Source organism: Charadrius vociferus, unplaced genomic scaffold (assembly GCF_000708025.1).
Source record: "Charadrius vociferus isolate BGI_N301 unplaced genomic scaffold, ASM70802v2 scaffold104, whole genome shotgun sequence".
In the NCBI taxonomy this organism is placed as follows: Eukaryota; Metazoa; Chordata; class Aves; order Charadriiformes; family Charadriidae; genus Charadrius; species Charadrius vociferus.
In genome coordinates, this window is record NW_009648255.1 from 1781314 (window position 1) to 1798836 (window position 17523).

A 17523-nucleotide genomic window follows, 5' to 3' on the forward strand; every position below is an offset into this window, starting at 1 on the left:
CCGGCCCAGGGCCGGGACCCCGCGCGGGGAGGCTGAGCGCGCCGGCACGTCTGCCAGAGCCACGCGCGGCAGCCCCTGCGCTTGGCTGCGGCCCATCTATTTCACCTTATCTACATTTCAGTGCGTCATCCGCAACTTTTCGGAGGATGCAGCCAAAAAAAAAAGAAAAAGAAAAAAAAAAAATAATCCTGGGGAATTTCAGCTGAAGCGACCGCCTACGCACCCGGTGGCCCTACGAGTATGGGAGATGAGTTGGAAAGTGTGAGGAGAGCCAAGAAACAGGGGCCAGATGCCATTTAGGCACCTGCAGCATGTCCCCTCGTGCCGTCCGTGCCTGGGCTGGCCGCCCCTCCTGCCGCAGAGCCGGGGTGTCCGTTGCCCAGCACCCACCTCCTGACTTCACCGCTCTTGTTTTCCAGCTGATCAATACTGCTCTGTTTTGCCTCTGTAGCTATTCTACAAGTAACGGGTTTTTTTTTTTCCTATTTTGTATCATTGACTTAATACTTAACATCACCGCTGCAGCGGTGGGGATCGTCGCCAACTCCCCCAAACCCCGTTTTACTGTGGCGGGGACCAGAGGGCAGCCACCGACTGCCGCGTCACTGCAGAAACCCGGATGGGAAGGAGGATGCTCAGAAGAGCACATGGGACTGTGTCGTCCATCCACTGCCACTCTGAAATAGCTTAGAAAAGCAGCGTTGCTCCAGGTGCACCTTCACCACGCTACGGCGGATGCGCATGATTAAAATCAAATTCTATTTTATTTCTATAACATCTCAGGTAGAAGAGATTACAAAGCAGTTTGCAAAGCAGCAAACGTAAGCATGGTCAAACACTGCAAGTGTAAGATTGAGTGTTAAAGCAAATTTAAGAATGCACGTGCTCAACCAGGGAAATAAATCTGTGTTCTCAGCTCGCTCAAGTATCTGTTGGGCCGTCTATGCTGGTCCGGCTTCTGCTACAGCTTTGCATGTTCATCTCTGCTGCTTGTCATTTGGAAACAGAGTTGAAAATTTCCTGAGATTAGACGCTTTGCAGAAATGTCGGTACTTCATGATGGTACTTGATGCTCAGGGGGCTGGAGCTGCTGGGAGGACAGGCTGGGAGAGTTGGGGGTGGTCAGCCTGAAGAAGAGAAGACTCCGAGGAGACCTCAGAGCCCCTTCCAGTGCCTAAAGGGGCTCCAGGAGAGCTGGGGAGGGACTTTTACCAAGGGCATGGAGTGATAGGATGAGGGGGAATGGCTTCAAACTGGAAGAGGGGAGATTGAGATGAGATCTGAGGAAGAAATCTCTGTGCAGGTGGTGAGCCCCTGGGTCAGGTTGCCCCGAGAAGCTGTGGCTGCCCCATCCCTGGAGGTGGTCAAGGCCAGGTTGGACGGGGCTTGGAGCAACCTGGGCTGGGGGGAGGTGTCCCTGCCCAGGGTAGCGGGTGAAGCTAGATGATCTTCAAGGTTCCTTCCAACCCAAACTATTCTGTGAGTCTACGATTCATCAGAGCCGGGATTATCTCTGCCTTTGCTCCAGCTCTACAGCTTGAAGCTGTCCATGTCTCCTGCCCACGCACGGAGCATTTGCTGGGATGCAGTGCCTTTCTCTGAGCATCCGCAGGTCCCGTGGCCGCGGGCTGTTGGGCAGGAGACAACCTGGCACTGGGGCACAGCCTGGCACCACGGGTCCCTCTCCACCAGGGGTGTCTCTGGTGGGTGTCTCCGGCACCGGTGCCTGGCGTGCCCCGGCTGTGCCGGCCGGGCTGGGCTTGCCTGCAGCCTGCCTGGCACCGCGCATGGTGCTGCGCCCAGAGGAAACCCCAAAGCCACCCCGTCCCCCTTGGCCACCGTCAGGATGCAGAAGTGCCACCAGGAGCCACCGTGCTTCTCCGACATGCCCATATGGGACAGCTCGGGTGGGCTTTCAACTTGTATCAGGGCCAAACAATTTCCATTTAGAAATGGGGAATATTTCTGCGGGACAAAGAGGAAGGCAGTTTGTGGTAGAGTAAGGAAAGATACTCGGTAGGACTCTGGTTGAAAATCACCATCCTTGCTTTCCAAGGACTAAGGTTTTAAACCCCACCCTGTAACAAACCCTGTTGTGGGTAGGGCGCGATGCTGACCTGACAGGCGGCTGAAAGCAGCAACAGAGAGCAGCGAAGGCGCCGATTTTTGTGGCATTACCCAAAACGAAGCCAGGTACAGTGGTTTGCACCTGCCCGTGACCAAAGCTTGCCGAGGACGTGCAGGTGTCCCGGTGGCACACAGAGCTCCCTCACTCCGCTCTCTCTGCTCAAGTAAAGGAGTTTAAAATACATAAAACAGTGGCAAGCTGCAATTCTGCATCACTGCAATTACTGCTAATGCGGGCGGTAATTTAGCGGAAACTGCTGTGTGTGTTGTGAAGTGTTTTGTTCGCCAAATGGGAGACAGAAACCATTATTTTTCTCTCTTCCCACCCACACCACTTAGAGACAACCTCCTGCCACGGGAGCGCGCTGAGGGGCAGCTACTGCTTGTCTAAAACCCGCAGGTCTTTTCGAGCTGATGAGACAGAATGAGATCCAGCCTTCAAAGCAGGAGACCACCCAAGTTAATTAAAGAAGAGAATTAACACCTCCGTGGTGCCTCACCCTCCCTTCACACCATGACTGAGCGGCGCTGGGGGCTGTTGCAGCCCGACGAATCGTGACAAATAGCGGCTTCGAAACGTTAGGAAGAGCTGAGCACGCTTTGGTGAAGGAATTTGCATCTTCCCCTGGGGAGGCAGGGAGCTCCGGAGCCCGCGCAGATGCTGACAGGTCACCTTAGAAACTTGTGAGGAGAGGTGGAGATGGTGTGTTTTCTCAGAGCACTTGGAAATACGGAGTGTCTTTGCTCCGTATCCTCTCAGCTCTCCAGTTTGGCATTGCCAGGCCGAGGAGATGTCTGCCCGGGTGTCTTGGGAGAAGTTCAAAGGAGCAAAAGCTCTGCAGATGTGGTCAGTGCTGGAGGGGTAGGTGTCTCCAACACCACCATGCTTGAGAGACATCACCCAAAAAGTCCAACGGTTTTGGGCCAGGAAGGCTGGGGAAAGGCTGGGTGACGGTGGAGAGGAGAGCTCAACCGGGCGGGAGGGGGATGGCCGCTCTCCTGCCTGTCCCTTCCCTTCCCGGCCACGTCACGCTGGTTTGCACAGGGCACCCCGTGTCCTGGGGACCCCGCAGATGTTCTCCTGGGGTGAGGGACAGCCCCTTCCCCATGGCACAGGGATGGTGGGTCCCACCCCACCTTACCGGGTGCAAGAGGGGAGATTTTGGGGCCCTCATGGCCCATTTTAGAGCAGGGGATGGGGTGGGGGTTTGCAATGGCCACCAGCACCCTTTCTCAGGGGGTGCAGGGTGGCTCGCGCTGGCATTTGAAAGGGGAGAGAAGCGGGGTGTGATAAGAGGGTTCACCGTGACGGGAAGCAGCCCAGCTGAGGGTTTCGTGCGGTGCGAGGGCTAAGCCCAGCGTCGCACTTTGTCGTTCGCCACTCTGCAGGTCACAGGTGAAGGACGTCGGAGGTGCCACAGCGGGAGAGGGCAGTTGGAAAGGGTCTCCACTTTTGTCAGGTTTTTGTTGTCACTTGAAACAGCCTCTTTTTTTTTTTTCTTTTTTTTTTTTTTTTCAGGGAACAAATTACATATTTTATTCATTTTCTGTGCAGAAAGGAACGGTTCTGGAGCACTAATGGGGATGTTTCTAAGCAACGTTGTTTTCCCACCGCCAGCTTGGGGAACAGTGACTTTTCTTTTACGTTTTTCTAGCACTAAGCCAAACCGTCGGCAGTTCATATGCAGGAAAAACCGTGTCACGGTTTCCCCAGTTTTGCTTAACTGGTTGCGGGGGGTACTGTACCACCGCCTTGGGGCTCACCCCCCAGCCGGGAGGGTGCGTGCCAGGGGGTTTGCGCCGTGCTGGGGCTGCCCCAGTCCCTCCTTTCTGGTGGTGGAGGTGGAGGAGATCCAGGAAGACACCTGCGGGCAGGTCTTGTAGCTGAAGATGCTGATGCCTCTCCCCGGGGCTGGCTTTGTGCCCTTCCCCGTTCCCCCTGCTCCACTCAAAGCCCCTTTCTCCCCTCCCACCTCCCTCCGCCCCCCATCTATTGCTCTCTGCGTGTTTTTCGCATGCTGGAATACTTGGAAATGCCTGGGGAGTGCCGGGTTTTGCCTCCCCCGTTCGCCTCCCTCGTGCCGAGGCCGTCGGCGTGGCCGTAGGCACTGCGGTGTGGGTGTTGGGAACTGGTGGTGCCCCCACGGACCGGGGACCCCCACCCACCCTCCCTCCCTGGCTGCCCCCGGGGGGTTGTGAAATGGGGTCCTGGGGGGTCACCTGCCACCGGCGCCACTTCGGTAGGACCAACCCGCGCAGGATCCATCTCCACAGTTTTGCATTTCTGGTAGAGGTTGGCCTCTGTAGGCAAAACCACCAACACAGAGCAATGAAAGTGGGGTTGGAACAAGCGAAAAACAGCATTATCTGATTTCTGCCGAGCTCTTCTAAGCCTGATGATTCTTCTGTGGGTGTGGAGTCGAAAATGTTTTAGTCATTGTACGTGTTATTGCAGAGATTTTATTTAAAACTTTTGTTTTTCCTCAGAAAAAAACTCTCACTCTTTCTCTCATTCCTGATAGATAGATGGATGGATGGATGGATAGATGGATGGATGGATAGATGGGTGGATGGATAGATGGATGGATGGACAGATAAGATGGGTGGATAAATGGATGGATAGAAGGATAGACAGATCGATGGATAGACAGCTAGATGGATGGATAGAGAGGTAGGTGGATAGAAAGGCAGATAGGATGGTGATCCTGCTCCCATTGTACAGATGGGAATACTGGAAGTAGGTAAGTTTAAAGCAGGGTTTGCTCAGCGCACCTCAGACTGAAGCAAAGCTGCTCGGCAGCTTCATCTTCCAGGCAGCCCAACCATCACTCACCGCTTTAAAAGCTTGAACTCTTTGTTTTTAGCCTTTGCCAAACACAAGGCTGTTTTGGAGATGTCTCCAGGCTGGCTGGGTGCAGGGTGGGGGCAACTGTCAGCACCCAGAGCTGGTCCGGGCTGGGGTCCCGGCCGGGATTGCAGAGATGCAGGAGGTAAGCATCTACGACGCAGGAGATAAGCTCAGCCCGGTGTTGGGCACTGGGTGAAGTTTACCCTGTACGTGGAAGCAGATGGTTTTGGATTGAACAAGACCCACCTCCCCTTCTGCAAACCATCAGGGACCCGGTGGGGTTATGGAGGCAGAGGCCGATGCAGGTTCAGATACCCGATGGGGTGGCAGCCCTGCTCGGCGTCAGAAATGGAGGGTTTGGGCTAATTTGGGTGCATGTTAATCGAAGTGATCGAACCCAAGCTCTTTCCCCTGTGAACAGCTAAGGACAGCAACAAAGCAAATCTCCCACCTGGATAACCAGGGTGTATTTGCTAATAATTGCTTTGTCCCTTAACAACAGGAGGAACCACTTGTAGGTTAATGAGTTGCTTAAGCAGCGCAGGTGGCTCAGAGCATAAATCCCCGCCGGGAGGGTGCTGGGGGCTTGTGATGGGACTCAACCTGCTGCTCCTCTTCCAGCTGTGTGTGACTGGCGGCGTCTGGAACCCAGCTGATGCTCTGCTGTGATGGGGCTGGAAGGTTGATGGTGAAGGTTGTCTGAAAGAAGGGAATTGCTCTTCCCCCACTGCTTGTTGAAGGGTGAGGTGGGGAAATGGGTTTGCTCTGCCCCAGGGCTGGGTGCTGGGGTAGGTTGGGGTACCTGGGGAGCTGTCTCTGTGTGGTTTTGGAGGCTCCCCTTGCTGGATGTGGCTGTGGAGGGATGGGGAAACCCCTGCCAGGGGTGACCGAGGAGTGCTCGGTGCTGGCAGAGTGTGGGACTGAGCTCGGTGACCGGTTGTGGTTCCCTGCGGTCCAATGTTACGGCTGCCTCCAGTGCTGCAGCGTTTGCTGCCATCAATGGGCTCTCTTACCCATTCCCATACACTGGAATTAATTAAAAGTGAATAATTACAATCGCTTTCTGCCCTGTGCCACAGGAGACAGATACCATTCCTGCCATATGGCACAGGCTGCTTTGTAGACACGTTTTCTCCCCCGCCTTCTCCCCCTTTTCTCTTAATTAAAGACTTTCAGCTCTGAAAATCCCCCAGACCCGACTGGGCACTGCTGTGCCATGACATTGCCCACACGGTGCTGGTGGCAGACCTGGCCGTGCCCTGCGGTGATGCTTTGGTGCTGGGGATGGAAGTCCTGCCAGTGGTGTGGGAGGATGTGGGTGTCTCTGTGTGTGGTTTTGGGGGTCCCCTCTACCCCAATGCCTGTGGGACGTACCCGGCACCCATGCAAATGTGGGGCTGCAAACGCAGGAGCTGCGTTAGGCACTTAATTAAAGCCCTGTCCTGCAGCCGCCTGGGTGCACGGACGCTGGGTTGGAGCAGGGGGTTCAGCTACTGCCCATCTTGGGGGAGACTGAGGTTCTCGGCCATGAAATGAGGACCTTCCCCACTGAGGTGCCTCGCTGGAGGGGTGTGAGGTCTGGGGGTGTTGCGAGGAGTGCAGGGCTGTGCTGTTGTGTGTTGCCTCATCAGTGGCTAGTCATAAAATCGTAGAATCATAGAATGGTTTGGGTTGGAAGGGACCTTTAAAGGCCATCTAGTCCACCCGAGCCCTGGCAGGGCCACCTCCCCCCAGCCCAGGTTGCTCCAGGCCCCGTCCAACCTGGCCTTGAACACCTCCAGGGATGGGGCAGCCACAGCTTCTCGGGGCAACCTGCCCCAGGGGATCACCACCCGCACAGTGAAAGATTTCTTCCTAATATCTCGTCTCGATCTCCCCTCTGTCAGTGTCAAACCGTTCCCCCTTGTCTCATGACTCCCCTCCCTGACCCAGAGTCCCTCCCCAGCTCTCCTGGAGCCCCTTTAGGCACTGGAAGGGGCTCTGAGCTCTCCCCTTTTTGGCCTTCTCTTCTCCAGGCTGAACCCCCCCAACTCTCTCAGCCTGAGACAATGTCACCATAGTTTGGGTTTTTGTGGGTTTATTTTTTTGGGTTTTTTTTTCCCCTAAATCTTCTCTCTGGATACCTTCTGCCAGAGCCAAGCCTCATCCTCCCCAGCCCTGCTGCTCTCTAGTTTCCCTCTCGGCTCCCCGGGATCCCCATTCCCGCTCCTCCTGGGAGCTCTCTGCTCGGGGCTCATCCCACCCACCCCCTGTTCCCACCCCTCCTGGAGCTCTGCCCTTCCCCAGGGGGGACGGGGGGCTCTGCCGCAGGGACAGCCGGCTCAGCCCCGGGATGCTGCCCCGAACCCGGCGCGGAAGAGCAGCAGGGGGGCACGGCGCGGGGCTGCGCGGGCTCCCGCAGGCTGGTTCGGGTCTCGCTGCTGGCAAGATGTATATAAAAACTATATATTCATTGTGGCCGCGTTCAGCTCTGACTGCACTGTCAGCACTTACGCTTCCGAGGAATTAATTAAACGAAAAGTTACCATAAAAGCCATTAAAGAGGCACTGGGTGAGCGCAAGAGGCAAAATGGGGACCCGGGAATTTTTCAGGTCTTTAGCAATCCTCACTGCTCTCCCTGTGTTAAATGGGGTTTAGGGGGGGCCGGACTGGGCACCGGTGGTTTAAGGCAAAGGCTGTGCTCTGCTTACCCATGTGTGATTCCGCTTGAAAAGGTGTTTCTCAGCTGGTGTGAGCTGAGCCCTTAATGACCGTGGGATTATAATTGGCCACCCCCCACCTGCCCTGTGAGCTAATTGGGACGGCAGCATCACTGGGAAAGAGGGGTTTTTCAGCAAGAAATGGTTTAGTGTTACTTAAAAAGCTGCTTAAGCAGAGGAGATGTGGAAGGGGCTTGCAAATAGCTGTTGCAGTGGAAAGGCTTTCCTAGCGGCGTAATGGAGTGGCATTGAGGAAATAAAAAGTGTTGGTTAAATACTGCGGAAACCTCCTAATGGGAGGAAAGAGCGGAGCGTGTCTGAAAGGGGAACTGGTGGCTTCGGCGAGCCCGGCCATCACCGCAGGGCTGGAGGGGGCTGTCCCTGCGGCAGGGGAACGGCACCCTGGGTCGCACCCTGGTCTCTGGATTTTGGAAGATGGGTCTAGCTCTTACGTGTTAGAAAACAGGAATAAACCCTGCCATTAGGCTGTTGTGGCTTCTTCACGCTCAGGCTCTGCGAGGCCGGGGAGAGCCCGCGAAACCCCCACCTGCAGCGAATTCCAAGTCTATTTTTTTTATAGAGATATTCCCTACAATTAACACTTACTTGTATTATGCTGTTATGTGCAGATTTACATTGATGAAGCGGTACCCACGCGTGCCCTGGGGCGCTGCTGCCGCATGGGGTGGTTCGGAAGGTTGCAGGGTAGCTTGAATAATGCTTTTAGAAGCAAAACTGGCAACAAGGGGAAAATGTTCCAACAGACTTGTAAGTCTTCTTTCTTTGTCATTAGATGAATGATTTCAGACTTGCAGGTAGCCAACGGTGCTCTGGGACGTTGTTCCCATCAAATAACCTTCCTGAGAAGGAGTTAAATGGGTTTAGAATTGCTGCACAGTCGAATTAGTCTCCTTTTTCACTGCCATATGTTCATCTCCATTTTAAACCTTGGGTTCCTGTCTTTTTAATCAAAATTAATGTTTTGGCCACAACCTAATCTTTCTACAGAGCCACATCACAAGGAAAAATCCCCTGGGAATGGATTTCCCCCTCCTTCGCTCCCGAGACTTGACAAACAGTAATATTTTCCCTGCATTTTCACTGTCAGGCTTTATTCCGGATGCCTCTCGTTGCTCTCATCACCCCTCTGTAGTTCTGCAGAAGGCGTTAGTCCCCTATTTTCCCTTTGTGTCGCTTTTTGACTTCTGGATACTGAACCAAAGAGCTCTTGAAGTCACAAGCTGCCACCTCGGCTTTTCTCGTGGGTGTCGAACCCTGACTCCTCGGACACGTAATGAGCTCTTCTTGCCCATCATTCAAATCTGATACATCTCTCTAGCATTTCACTTGGTTTTGCCCATAACTTTGCCCACAGCAAAGTGGCTAACAAGCAAAATGCATTTTTTTTTATTTTCCCCTCCAGCCTTGGGTAACTGAGGGCTTTTGCAGCCCCGAGCATGTACCTAGGGCTGGATCTATGCTCGTGGTGGCTGTTCTCCACATCCCTGCACGGACTGGTGTCAGCCTGAGAGCAACGTCTCGTTTAACCGCTTGTTTCCAGCAAAATAATTAACTCGGGCTTATTCAGCATCGCAGTTAGGTCCAGAACCAAAGTATCTTTTCTGAGTATAGTTTCTCCCATGCTTAAAAACTGAGCTGTGTGGTGGGTTTTGGTTGCGTTTTTTCTCCCTGTTACTAAATGAGCAGCTGCGGTGGGACGCAGAAAGCCCCGCTTGGTCCCCAGCCTGCAGCCAGGGCTGGAGCCGCAGATGCGGAGCGGTGCGTCTGCTGGAGATAAGGGAAATGGGAAGTAGGCACCGAAGCGAATCTGAGAGCACTTGCGCCCTCGAGTCCCCATAATTGCTGCCCGGGCAGAGGCTCTGCTCTTGGCTGGCAAGAGGTGCGAGCAGTTGAGCACAGATTTTTCCAGGTCTCTGCGCAGTTGAACAAAGCCTTCACCTGCGGCCCCGATGCCTGCTCAGCCACGGCGCTGGGGAAAAAAACCCCATCCTAGGCAAAATCCCTCCGGCACTGGGGACTGCGGCTCTGAGCCTGGCGATGGTGGAGGAGGATGATGAAGGAGCAGACGTGGCGTATGTGCAACTCTCTCCACTGGCAAGAGAAAACGAGGACTTGGTTTTTCTTGGTGGAGCCCCGCCAAGCGGCAGAGGGGTTGGTAACCAGGAGCCCGGTGCTAAAGAGTTTCGCCAGACTGTGGGGACCTCTAGTTTTGCTTTATTAACAACCCAGAGTTGGGCCATCACCTCAGTGAGTGGCAAGTGGCTAACAAAATACACCTTCTATATATATGATTCTACGCAACATTACATAATTGATATTTCTGTCTGGCCAGCTCTTACTGTTTCTTTAAAGTCTCCCAGTTCTTCATTCTTCAGTAGTTCCAAAAGTTCATTAGTTTTCAGCTGACTCTTATCATTCCATTGCAGTTCCTCTTCTGAAGTTGTAGCTCAATGGTCATATTGTCTTTAAGCACCTGCATTCTATGAATCAACGTTACACAAGTACATGTGTTCTTCAACCATTCTATGATCATTCTCTCTCTCTCTCTCTCTCTATATATATATAAAAAAAAATATAACAAAGCCTAAGTTACTTAAATCACTTAAAATCTTATTTCTTTTACAATTGCTTATTTCTTTTACACCCAGGTCCTGCTGCTGGAGTCGCTCCTTGCCAGCGGGAAGGTGCCGTTCCCCGGTTAACGCCTCCTTCCCAGCCTTTTCCCCGCCGGGGCTGTTCACACGCGCTGCCTGGTGCTGGCTGGGGGTTGGCAGCGGCGGGCGGGGGGGGGGGGGCGCCAAAAAGGGTGCCGCCGCGGGTGCCGGCGTCTCGGAGCTGTGCTCCCGCATCGCTGCCCATCGGACGTGGCCAAGAACCTGCGCTTCCGCAGGGAAATGGATATGCCTTCTGCTTGGAAAAGCCTAGTCAAGGGAAATGTCGTCCTTCCCCGCGCGCTGTTTTGGTACCTCGGTGTATTTTTAACAACATCTCCGAGTTGCAAGCTGTGTTTTCAATGAATCAGGCAGTCATCTCCCGCGCTCGTTAACCCAGCGCAATCTGGCGAAGCCGCCGGTGCTGCGAGGATGGTTGTGTTAGCTCAAACTCCCGGCTGCGCAGGCAGGGAAAAAATGTCACCTTTGGTTTACGGCAGGAAAGGAGAGCTGTGCCGAACCGGCGTGCAAGGCTGGGTGCTTTGCGTCCCCACGCCTTCCCTGCCCTCCTCAGCCCCCGGCGCTGGGACAGGGCAACACCTGCTCCCTGGAGAAGGGAACTGGAAAGATTTAAAATTAAACTTAAAATACATCTTTCTTAGAGCTACAAAGAGCAGAAGCGGTGCGGTGCGTCCCTTCACAAAATAAGGTCTTCAATATGTTGAGTTTGGCTACAAATGTCCTTTATTAAACGTTTTGGTGAGCCGGGCGCTTTCTGTGAGGTTTGCACGGCTCCTGCTGCGGGCAGGGTGAGGGGGGCTGCCCGCAAAGAAACCCCATCCAGTGGGGGCTGCCCCATCTCTGGTGCACCTTTCTCCATCCCGTCCCCTTGGGGGTTTCCTCCAGTGCCTTTAGCTCTGCTCTGCCGTGTCCCGGGCTTGGGCAGCATGCCGGCACGGTAGCGCTTGGCTTCGGATTTTGGTTTTAAAATAAATTCAGGGGTGAGGTGGTAAATACCTTTGGGTCTTGCTTGTGGCGCAAGTCTGGGATAAAGGAAATGAAGGCAGTTTCAGACTGGGAACTAGACACAGTTTGGAAGGTGCGGCTGGAGCTGCAGGGACGGGGTCCGGGATGTGGCCGTGCCGGGGTGGGGAGCCGCGGGGTGCTGGGAACAGCAGCAGATAAAACTCTCGACGCTTCCCGGCGTGCGGTGATCTGTGGGGAGCGGTGCCATTGCTCCTGTTTGCAGAATGAGAGAGTGGTGGTGGTTGGAAGGGACCTTGGATGCATTTAAAAGCTGTGGTGCTCAGGGACGTGGTTTAGAAGTGGGTTCAGTAGAGTTAGCTAACGGTTGGATTTGATCTTAAAGGTCCTTTCCAGCCATAACAATTCTATGATTCGGAGATCATCTAGTCCAGTTCTCATTGTGCGTAGTGCAAGGGATGCTGAACATCAGCGAGAGGAGGAGCAAGGTAGCTGTGCTAATGAGGAAAACAGAGGAACAAAACCACAGACCATGCGGAAGAGAGTTGACTTTTTTTAATCAGCTGCTTCTAGGATAGGCAAAAGGGATCCTGGGAGACTGGAAGCTCCCGCAATGTCCTCCTTCCTATTTAAAAAGAGCTTTTTTCTTTTTTTTTTTTCTTTCTTCTGAAAGAGTGATTAAATAGTGACAGCACAAGCCCCCAGGAGCGGTGGTGGCAGGGGGCTGGGCTGCCTGGTTGGGCCTCAGAGATGGAATGGCACGCTTGGGACTTTAACGGCAGCAAACAGCCCTGCTGGTGCTGGCCCCAGCGTGAGCGGGACGGTGGGTACCACTGCTCGTGGCTGTCTGTGGGGGAACGCCGTCTCCACACAGCCTGGTGTTAGCAAATGCCGAGTAGGGACGGGCGACCAGGGCAATAACGCCAATAAACTAATCGATAATTACTCGCAAAATACTGCACGAAACATCACCTTTCCCTTTCCTCCTGGAGCCGAGCGCAGTGGTGGGACCTGGCTTTGCCCACCACCCCCAGTGAAGTCCACGGGTGCGTGCAGGGCGCCGTGCTGGATCGGGCCCGAGCGGGGAGGTGGGTGAGATGGGCCGTGGGTTGCGGGGGCAATGGCCTCCCTACAGCACCCCCCGGGGGGAAGCAGTCAGCTCGGCAACAGCTGAGTGCCAACTCATATAATTACTTTGCATAAAAAAGATCATTTCTGGCCTTGAAAATGTTGCTGAGAGCTTCCACCACTGGCCCAGAAAATCCCGAGCTGTCCATGACCGTTTGGGAGCGTGATGGCAGAACCCCCCCCACGCTTTCCTGGCTGATCCCACGCTGTCCCCCGCAAAGGGATCCAAGTGTGTCCCTGTGGAAGGGACCCGTGGCCGCCCGGCGGTGCTGTGCCCCGGTACCCATGGGCACAGGCGCTCCCGCAGCTTTGCCCAGGGAGGATGCTCAGCCCACGCAGCCGATGCCGACGGGCACCTCGGGCTTCCTCAGGGTTTGCTGGTCGTGGCGTCCCGGCGACTGTCCCGGGGCAGCCATCCTCGGGGTTTCGCTGGGGCTGCTGCCGGCGCAGCGCTGGGACTGAGGTGGGTCATTGTCTCGGACTTGGGAATCAGTGCAACGGAAACACAAAGAGCTTTTACTGTTTGGTTACTTAGAAACCGACCATTGATTTTACGTGGCAATTTGCAGATTCCAGGCATTGTGTGTCTATGTGTATATATATGTAAGTGTACTATATCTACACATATACATACACCTGGAAGCTGCAAAATAGATGTAAATGTATACATATATATTTTTTGCTGGTTGGTTTATTTCGGTGGTTGTTTTTTTTTTTAGGGGGCTGGAGGAGAACCAGGTCTTGAGAACTGTTGCTAATTGAGACAAATCACTGCTCTGCCTCAGGACCAAGAATCAAATCGGCATTTAAGCAGCACGCGGTCCGTGCTGGGAGGCGAGCCATCCCGAGCGGGATGAGTTTTTAGCTGGTTTGTGGCTCCATGCGTCGGCGTGGCCGCTTTGCTCTCACGCTGCCCGCCCGCTAATTAGAGCGTGCAGTTGAGGGCAGCGCTCGCGGGCAAAGGAGGGCTGGGAAGGATGGGAGTAGCTGGGGGCTGCGAGCCAGCGATGCTCTCCAGGCAGGACCGTGGGCGCGGGAAACCTCCTCCCGAGCAGCTTCTGAGCTCATTTTGCAAGAGGGGTCGTGCACTGCAAAGATTTGGCATTTTCAGCGTCGGCTCTTTGCTATAGACATAAAATTTTCCAAGTACCCGGGTCACGTGTGCTAAGTAAATGGCAAGGACAGCTTTGGAAATTCAAACACAATATTTCTGCCCAGATTTGTTAGTGGACCAGACTCTGCAAAGAGCTGGTTATCGCTCTCCGGGGCAAAGCCTGGTTCCTGTGCAGGTACGCTTTACCCCCCAAATCCCCAGCGTGCAGGGGGACGAGTCCTGACGTGGCTTTGTGGGATGGGCGCCCTGCGGGGAAGGAGGACTGGGACAAGCGGCCGGTAGCCGGGCTGAGACCCTGTGACAGACCCCGCTGCTGGGGGGAGCGGTGTGCCCTGGAAACGCATACCAACACCAGAGGGTTTCACTTACACCATATGTATGTGGGTATAAATGTATGCATTTATATAGGGATATATGTAAAAAGAGTTATATATAAAGGGTGTGTGTATGCATATACATATAAAAAGGGTATAGGGGTGTGTATATATACATATTTATATGTATGTAGGGAGAGGGGTACAGGTCCAGGGACAAGCTGTGGCCTCGCACCGTGTGCCTGCGCAGAGCCAGAGCCAGACTTTGAAAGGCAAAGAATAGCTTGGTGAGAACGAGGGCTTAAAAAACCAACCTCTTCTACATAATAAATGTAAACTGTTTGGAAATCATAGAATGGTTTGGGTTGGAAGGGACCTTGAAGACGACTTCATTCCAACCCCCCTAGATCATCTAGCTCCACCCCCTGCCCTGGGCAGGGCCACCTCCCCCCCAGCCCAGGTTGCTCCAAGCCCCGTCCAACCTGGCCTTGAACACCTCCAGGGATGGGGCAGCCACAGCTTCTCGGGGCAACCTGCCCCAGGGGTTCACCACCCTCAAAGTGAGAAGTTTCTTCCTAATATCTCATCTCAATCTCCCCTCTTCCAGTTTGAAACAATTCCCCCTCATCCTATCCCTACATCACCTTGTAAAAAGTCCCTCCCCAGCTCTCCTGGAGCCCCTTTAGGCACTGGAAGGGGCTCTGAGGTCTCCCCTTTTTGGCCTTCTCCTCTCCAGGCTGACCCCCCCCAACTCTCCCAGCCTGTCCTCCCAGCAGAGGGGCTCCAGCCCTCCCAGCATCTCCGGGGCCTCCTCTGGCCCCGCTCCAACAGCTCCATGTCCTTCTTGTGCTGAGGACTCCAAAACCAGTAGCACTTGGCTTCTCCAAAGAGCATGGTGCAGTGGGTGGGCTGTCTCCAGAAGCAAGGTGGACACCCCAGTCCCACAGCCCGGGCTCCCCTTCACTGCCCGAAGGATTGCGGCTCTGTCTGGAGCCCGCCGGCAGCTGCCGGGTATTTGCCTTTTGCCTTTCTGAGGATTATCCTTTGTGCTGGTGAGCAGGGGATGACTGCCATCGTTTGTGTTATTTTTTGCACGGACGGGTTTTGTTTTGCAGGGGCCCAGCTGTGCTTTCACTCAAAAAAAAAAAAAAAAAGGGGGGGGGGGGGATAAAAGGAAAAAAAAAAAACAGGGCAGAGGCGAAAAAAACCGATCCGTGCCGTGAGCCCGGGGGCTCGTGGCGCTGGGAATGCAGCTGCAGCGTTTCAAATAGCTACCCCAGGACTAATTCTTGTCTCTCCCAAAATTTTAAATTCCCCTCAGCAACGCTAAATTTTGAGTACAGCGGTGGTGTTAGGGGGCCCCGGGGAGAGGCGGGGGGGCGGGAGGACGGGCATCCCACGGGCTGCCCGCACCGCTCGGGCTGGCTGCCCTGGCTTCCCCGGGGACGCCTTTGGTCGTTCTCCCCCACGGGACATTGTGCCATACAAGCAAATACTTGAAATAGCCCCCAAATCAAGCGTGAAAAAAAAAAAAAAGAGCTGAAAGAGCAGGACAGGACCTGTGCTAATGTTGGGTGTTTTGTCCAACTTCTTTTACCATGGGGGAGCAGGGCTTTTTTTTTAATTATTTGACTTTAAATAATTCATTAGGAATAGTGAAAAGTGCAGTGACTGTTCACAGCGCTCTGCAGTGGAAGGTAGACAGAAGGTCCCAAAATTATACCTTGATCTGGCAAAAAAATTACACAGATCCAGCTGTAACGTAAAGGTTAAAGCAGGAGGGTATAATTAAAAGGGTATTTTGTACGGCAGCAATAGGTTTGAGTTAGGTTAGAGGTTTAATGTACGGCACATTTCATGGCCTCGGGGCTAATTATCTTGTCTCCAGCCTGGCTCCAGGAGGTGGGAGCAGGGTGATAGTTTTATCTCTGTGATGTGCAAAAGCAGCCGGCGTTAGGGATCGAGCTGCTGCCTCCCCTCGGGCTGGGAAATGACGGGGTTTTTTGTTTCGGGGGGAATCCGTGAGCTTGGGAGCCCCGGTGGTAACCAGACCAGGGGTCTGCTGTGATGGATGGGAATGTTTTGACAAGTGGATAAGGTGAATGCCTTAATTGGTATTATTACAATGAATAGTGAATGATGATCAAGCTCACCGTGAGCCAGTAATGCATGATCGCAGCCCAGAAGGCCAAACATATCCTCGGCTGATCAGAAGTGTGGCCAGCAGGGCGAGGGGGGCTTGTGACCCTCTGCTGCGCTCTGCTGCACGGAGATGCTGGGAGGGCTGGAGCCCCTCTGCTGGGAGGACAGGCTGGGAGAGGGGGGGGGGTTCAGCCTGGAGAAGAGAAGGCCAAAAAGGGGAGACCTCAGAGCCCCTTCCAGTGCCTAAAGGGGCTCCAGGAGAGCTGGGGAGGGACTTTTTACAAGGTGATGTAGGGATAGGATGAGGGGGAATTGTTTCAAACTGGAAGAGGGGAGATTGAGATGAGATATTAGGAAGAAACTTCTCACTTTGAGGGTGGTGAACCCCTGGTGTGGGTTGCCCTGAGAAGCTGTGGCTGCCCCATCCCTGGAGGTGTTCAAGGCCAGGTTGGACGGGGCTTGGAGCAACCTGGGCTGGGGGGAGGTGTTCCTGCCCAGGGCAGGGAGGTGGGACTGGATGCTCTTCAAGGTCCCTTCCGACCTAAACCATTCTATGATTCTATGAAAGTGAAGAGAATGTGTGTGCCTTATTCATGGGATCCCAAATGACATGAGATGTGAGATACATCTGAATGTATTTGGGGTTATTCCCAGCCCCACGAGTGCTCAGAGCTGCTCCCATGGCCTGGCGAGGCAAAGGATGATGATGGTGCATCCAACCCTCTGCGAACCGGGCAGCCGGCATCCCCGGTGAGGGAGAACGTGCCCCTTTTGGAGGACAATGGGTGATTTGCACAAAAGCAGAGGCTCATCTTCTCCGGCTGCTGTTTTCCCATGGGCTTAGTGAAATTGTGTGTCCCTTCAGGGCTTAAGAGTATTTTCTAATTATTTTCTTTTCCTTTTAGAAACCTTGGAAAATCCGGACTGAGAGTCTCGTGCCTGGGCCTGGGTGAGTAACCCCCGCGGCCGCCGCACTGGCTGCAGCCACTCGCCGCCCCGGCCTGGTGGTGCCTGCTCCTGTATTTCGGTATGTAAACCCCGCGCTCCCCCAGAGCCCCAGCCGGCGCTCGGTCTTGCAGACGGTTCCCGGCAGAGGCCCTTCGATGTGTTAATAACGGCTCTGTGCGTCAGCCGAGGGAGGTGCTTGCCCCCAGCGTTAGGTGATGCTTTCTGCCCATGGCACCCCAGTGGAACTCGATGAGGGTTTGTGTCATAAAATCTCCTTCTAATACAGCCCGATCCCCCCGAGGGACAGCCCGCAGAGACCACATCTGAGATGCCTGTGAATGCCCCCAAGAGCTCTGAGTGTCAGAGCTCCAGTCTCGGGGGATGGCAGTCTGCCTGGGCTGCCGGCAGATTCTGATTTTATTTTATCCAGTGTGTGTACCTTGTTATTTCTGTTCCGTTCTGGCTTGAAAGCTAAAGAATACCTTATCAATATTTTATCTTATCAATGTTTTATCACAAAGAGCATCTATAAGCACGGTGGCAGGT

The 17523-nt window shown here is 54.1% G+C and overlaps 1 protein-coding gene across 3 annotated transcripts in view; it reads left to right on the forward strand.

The window, feature by feature from the left end:
- Positions 1-17523, forward strand: part of KCNAB1 (potassium voltage-gated channel, shaker-related subfamily, beta member 1) — a 79633-nt gene that overhangs the window by 34695 nt on the left and 27415 nt on the right. For all 3 annotated transcript variants that reach the window (XM_009884399.1, XM_009884400.1, XM_009884401.1), the window contains exon 2: positions 16935-16978. In XM_009884399.1, the coding sequence (XP_009882701.1) occupies positions 16935-16978 (44 nt within the window). The remainder of the gene's footprint in view (positions 1-16934; positions 16979-17523) is intronic.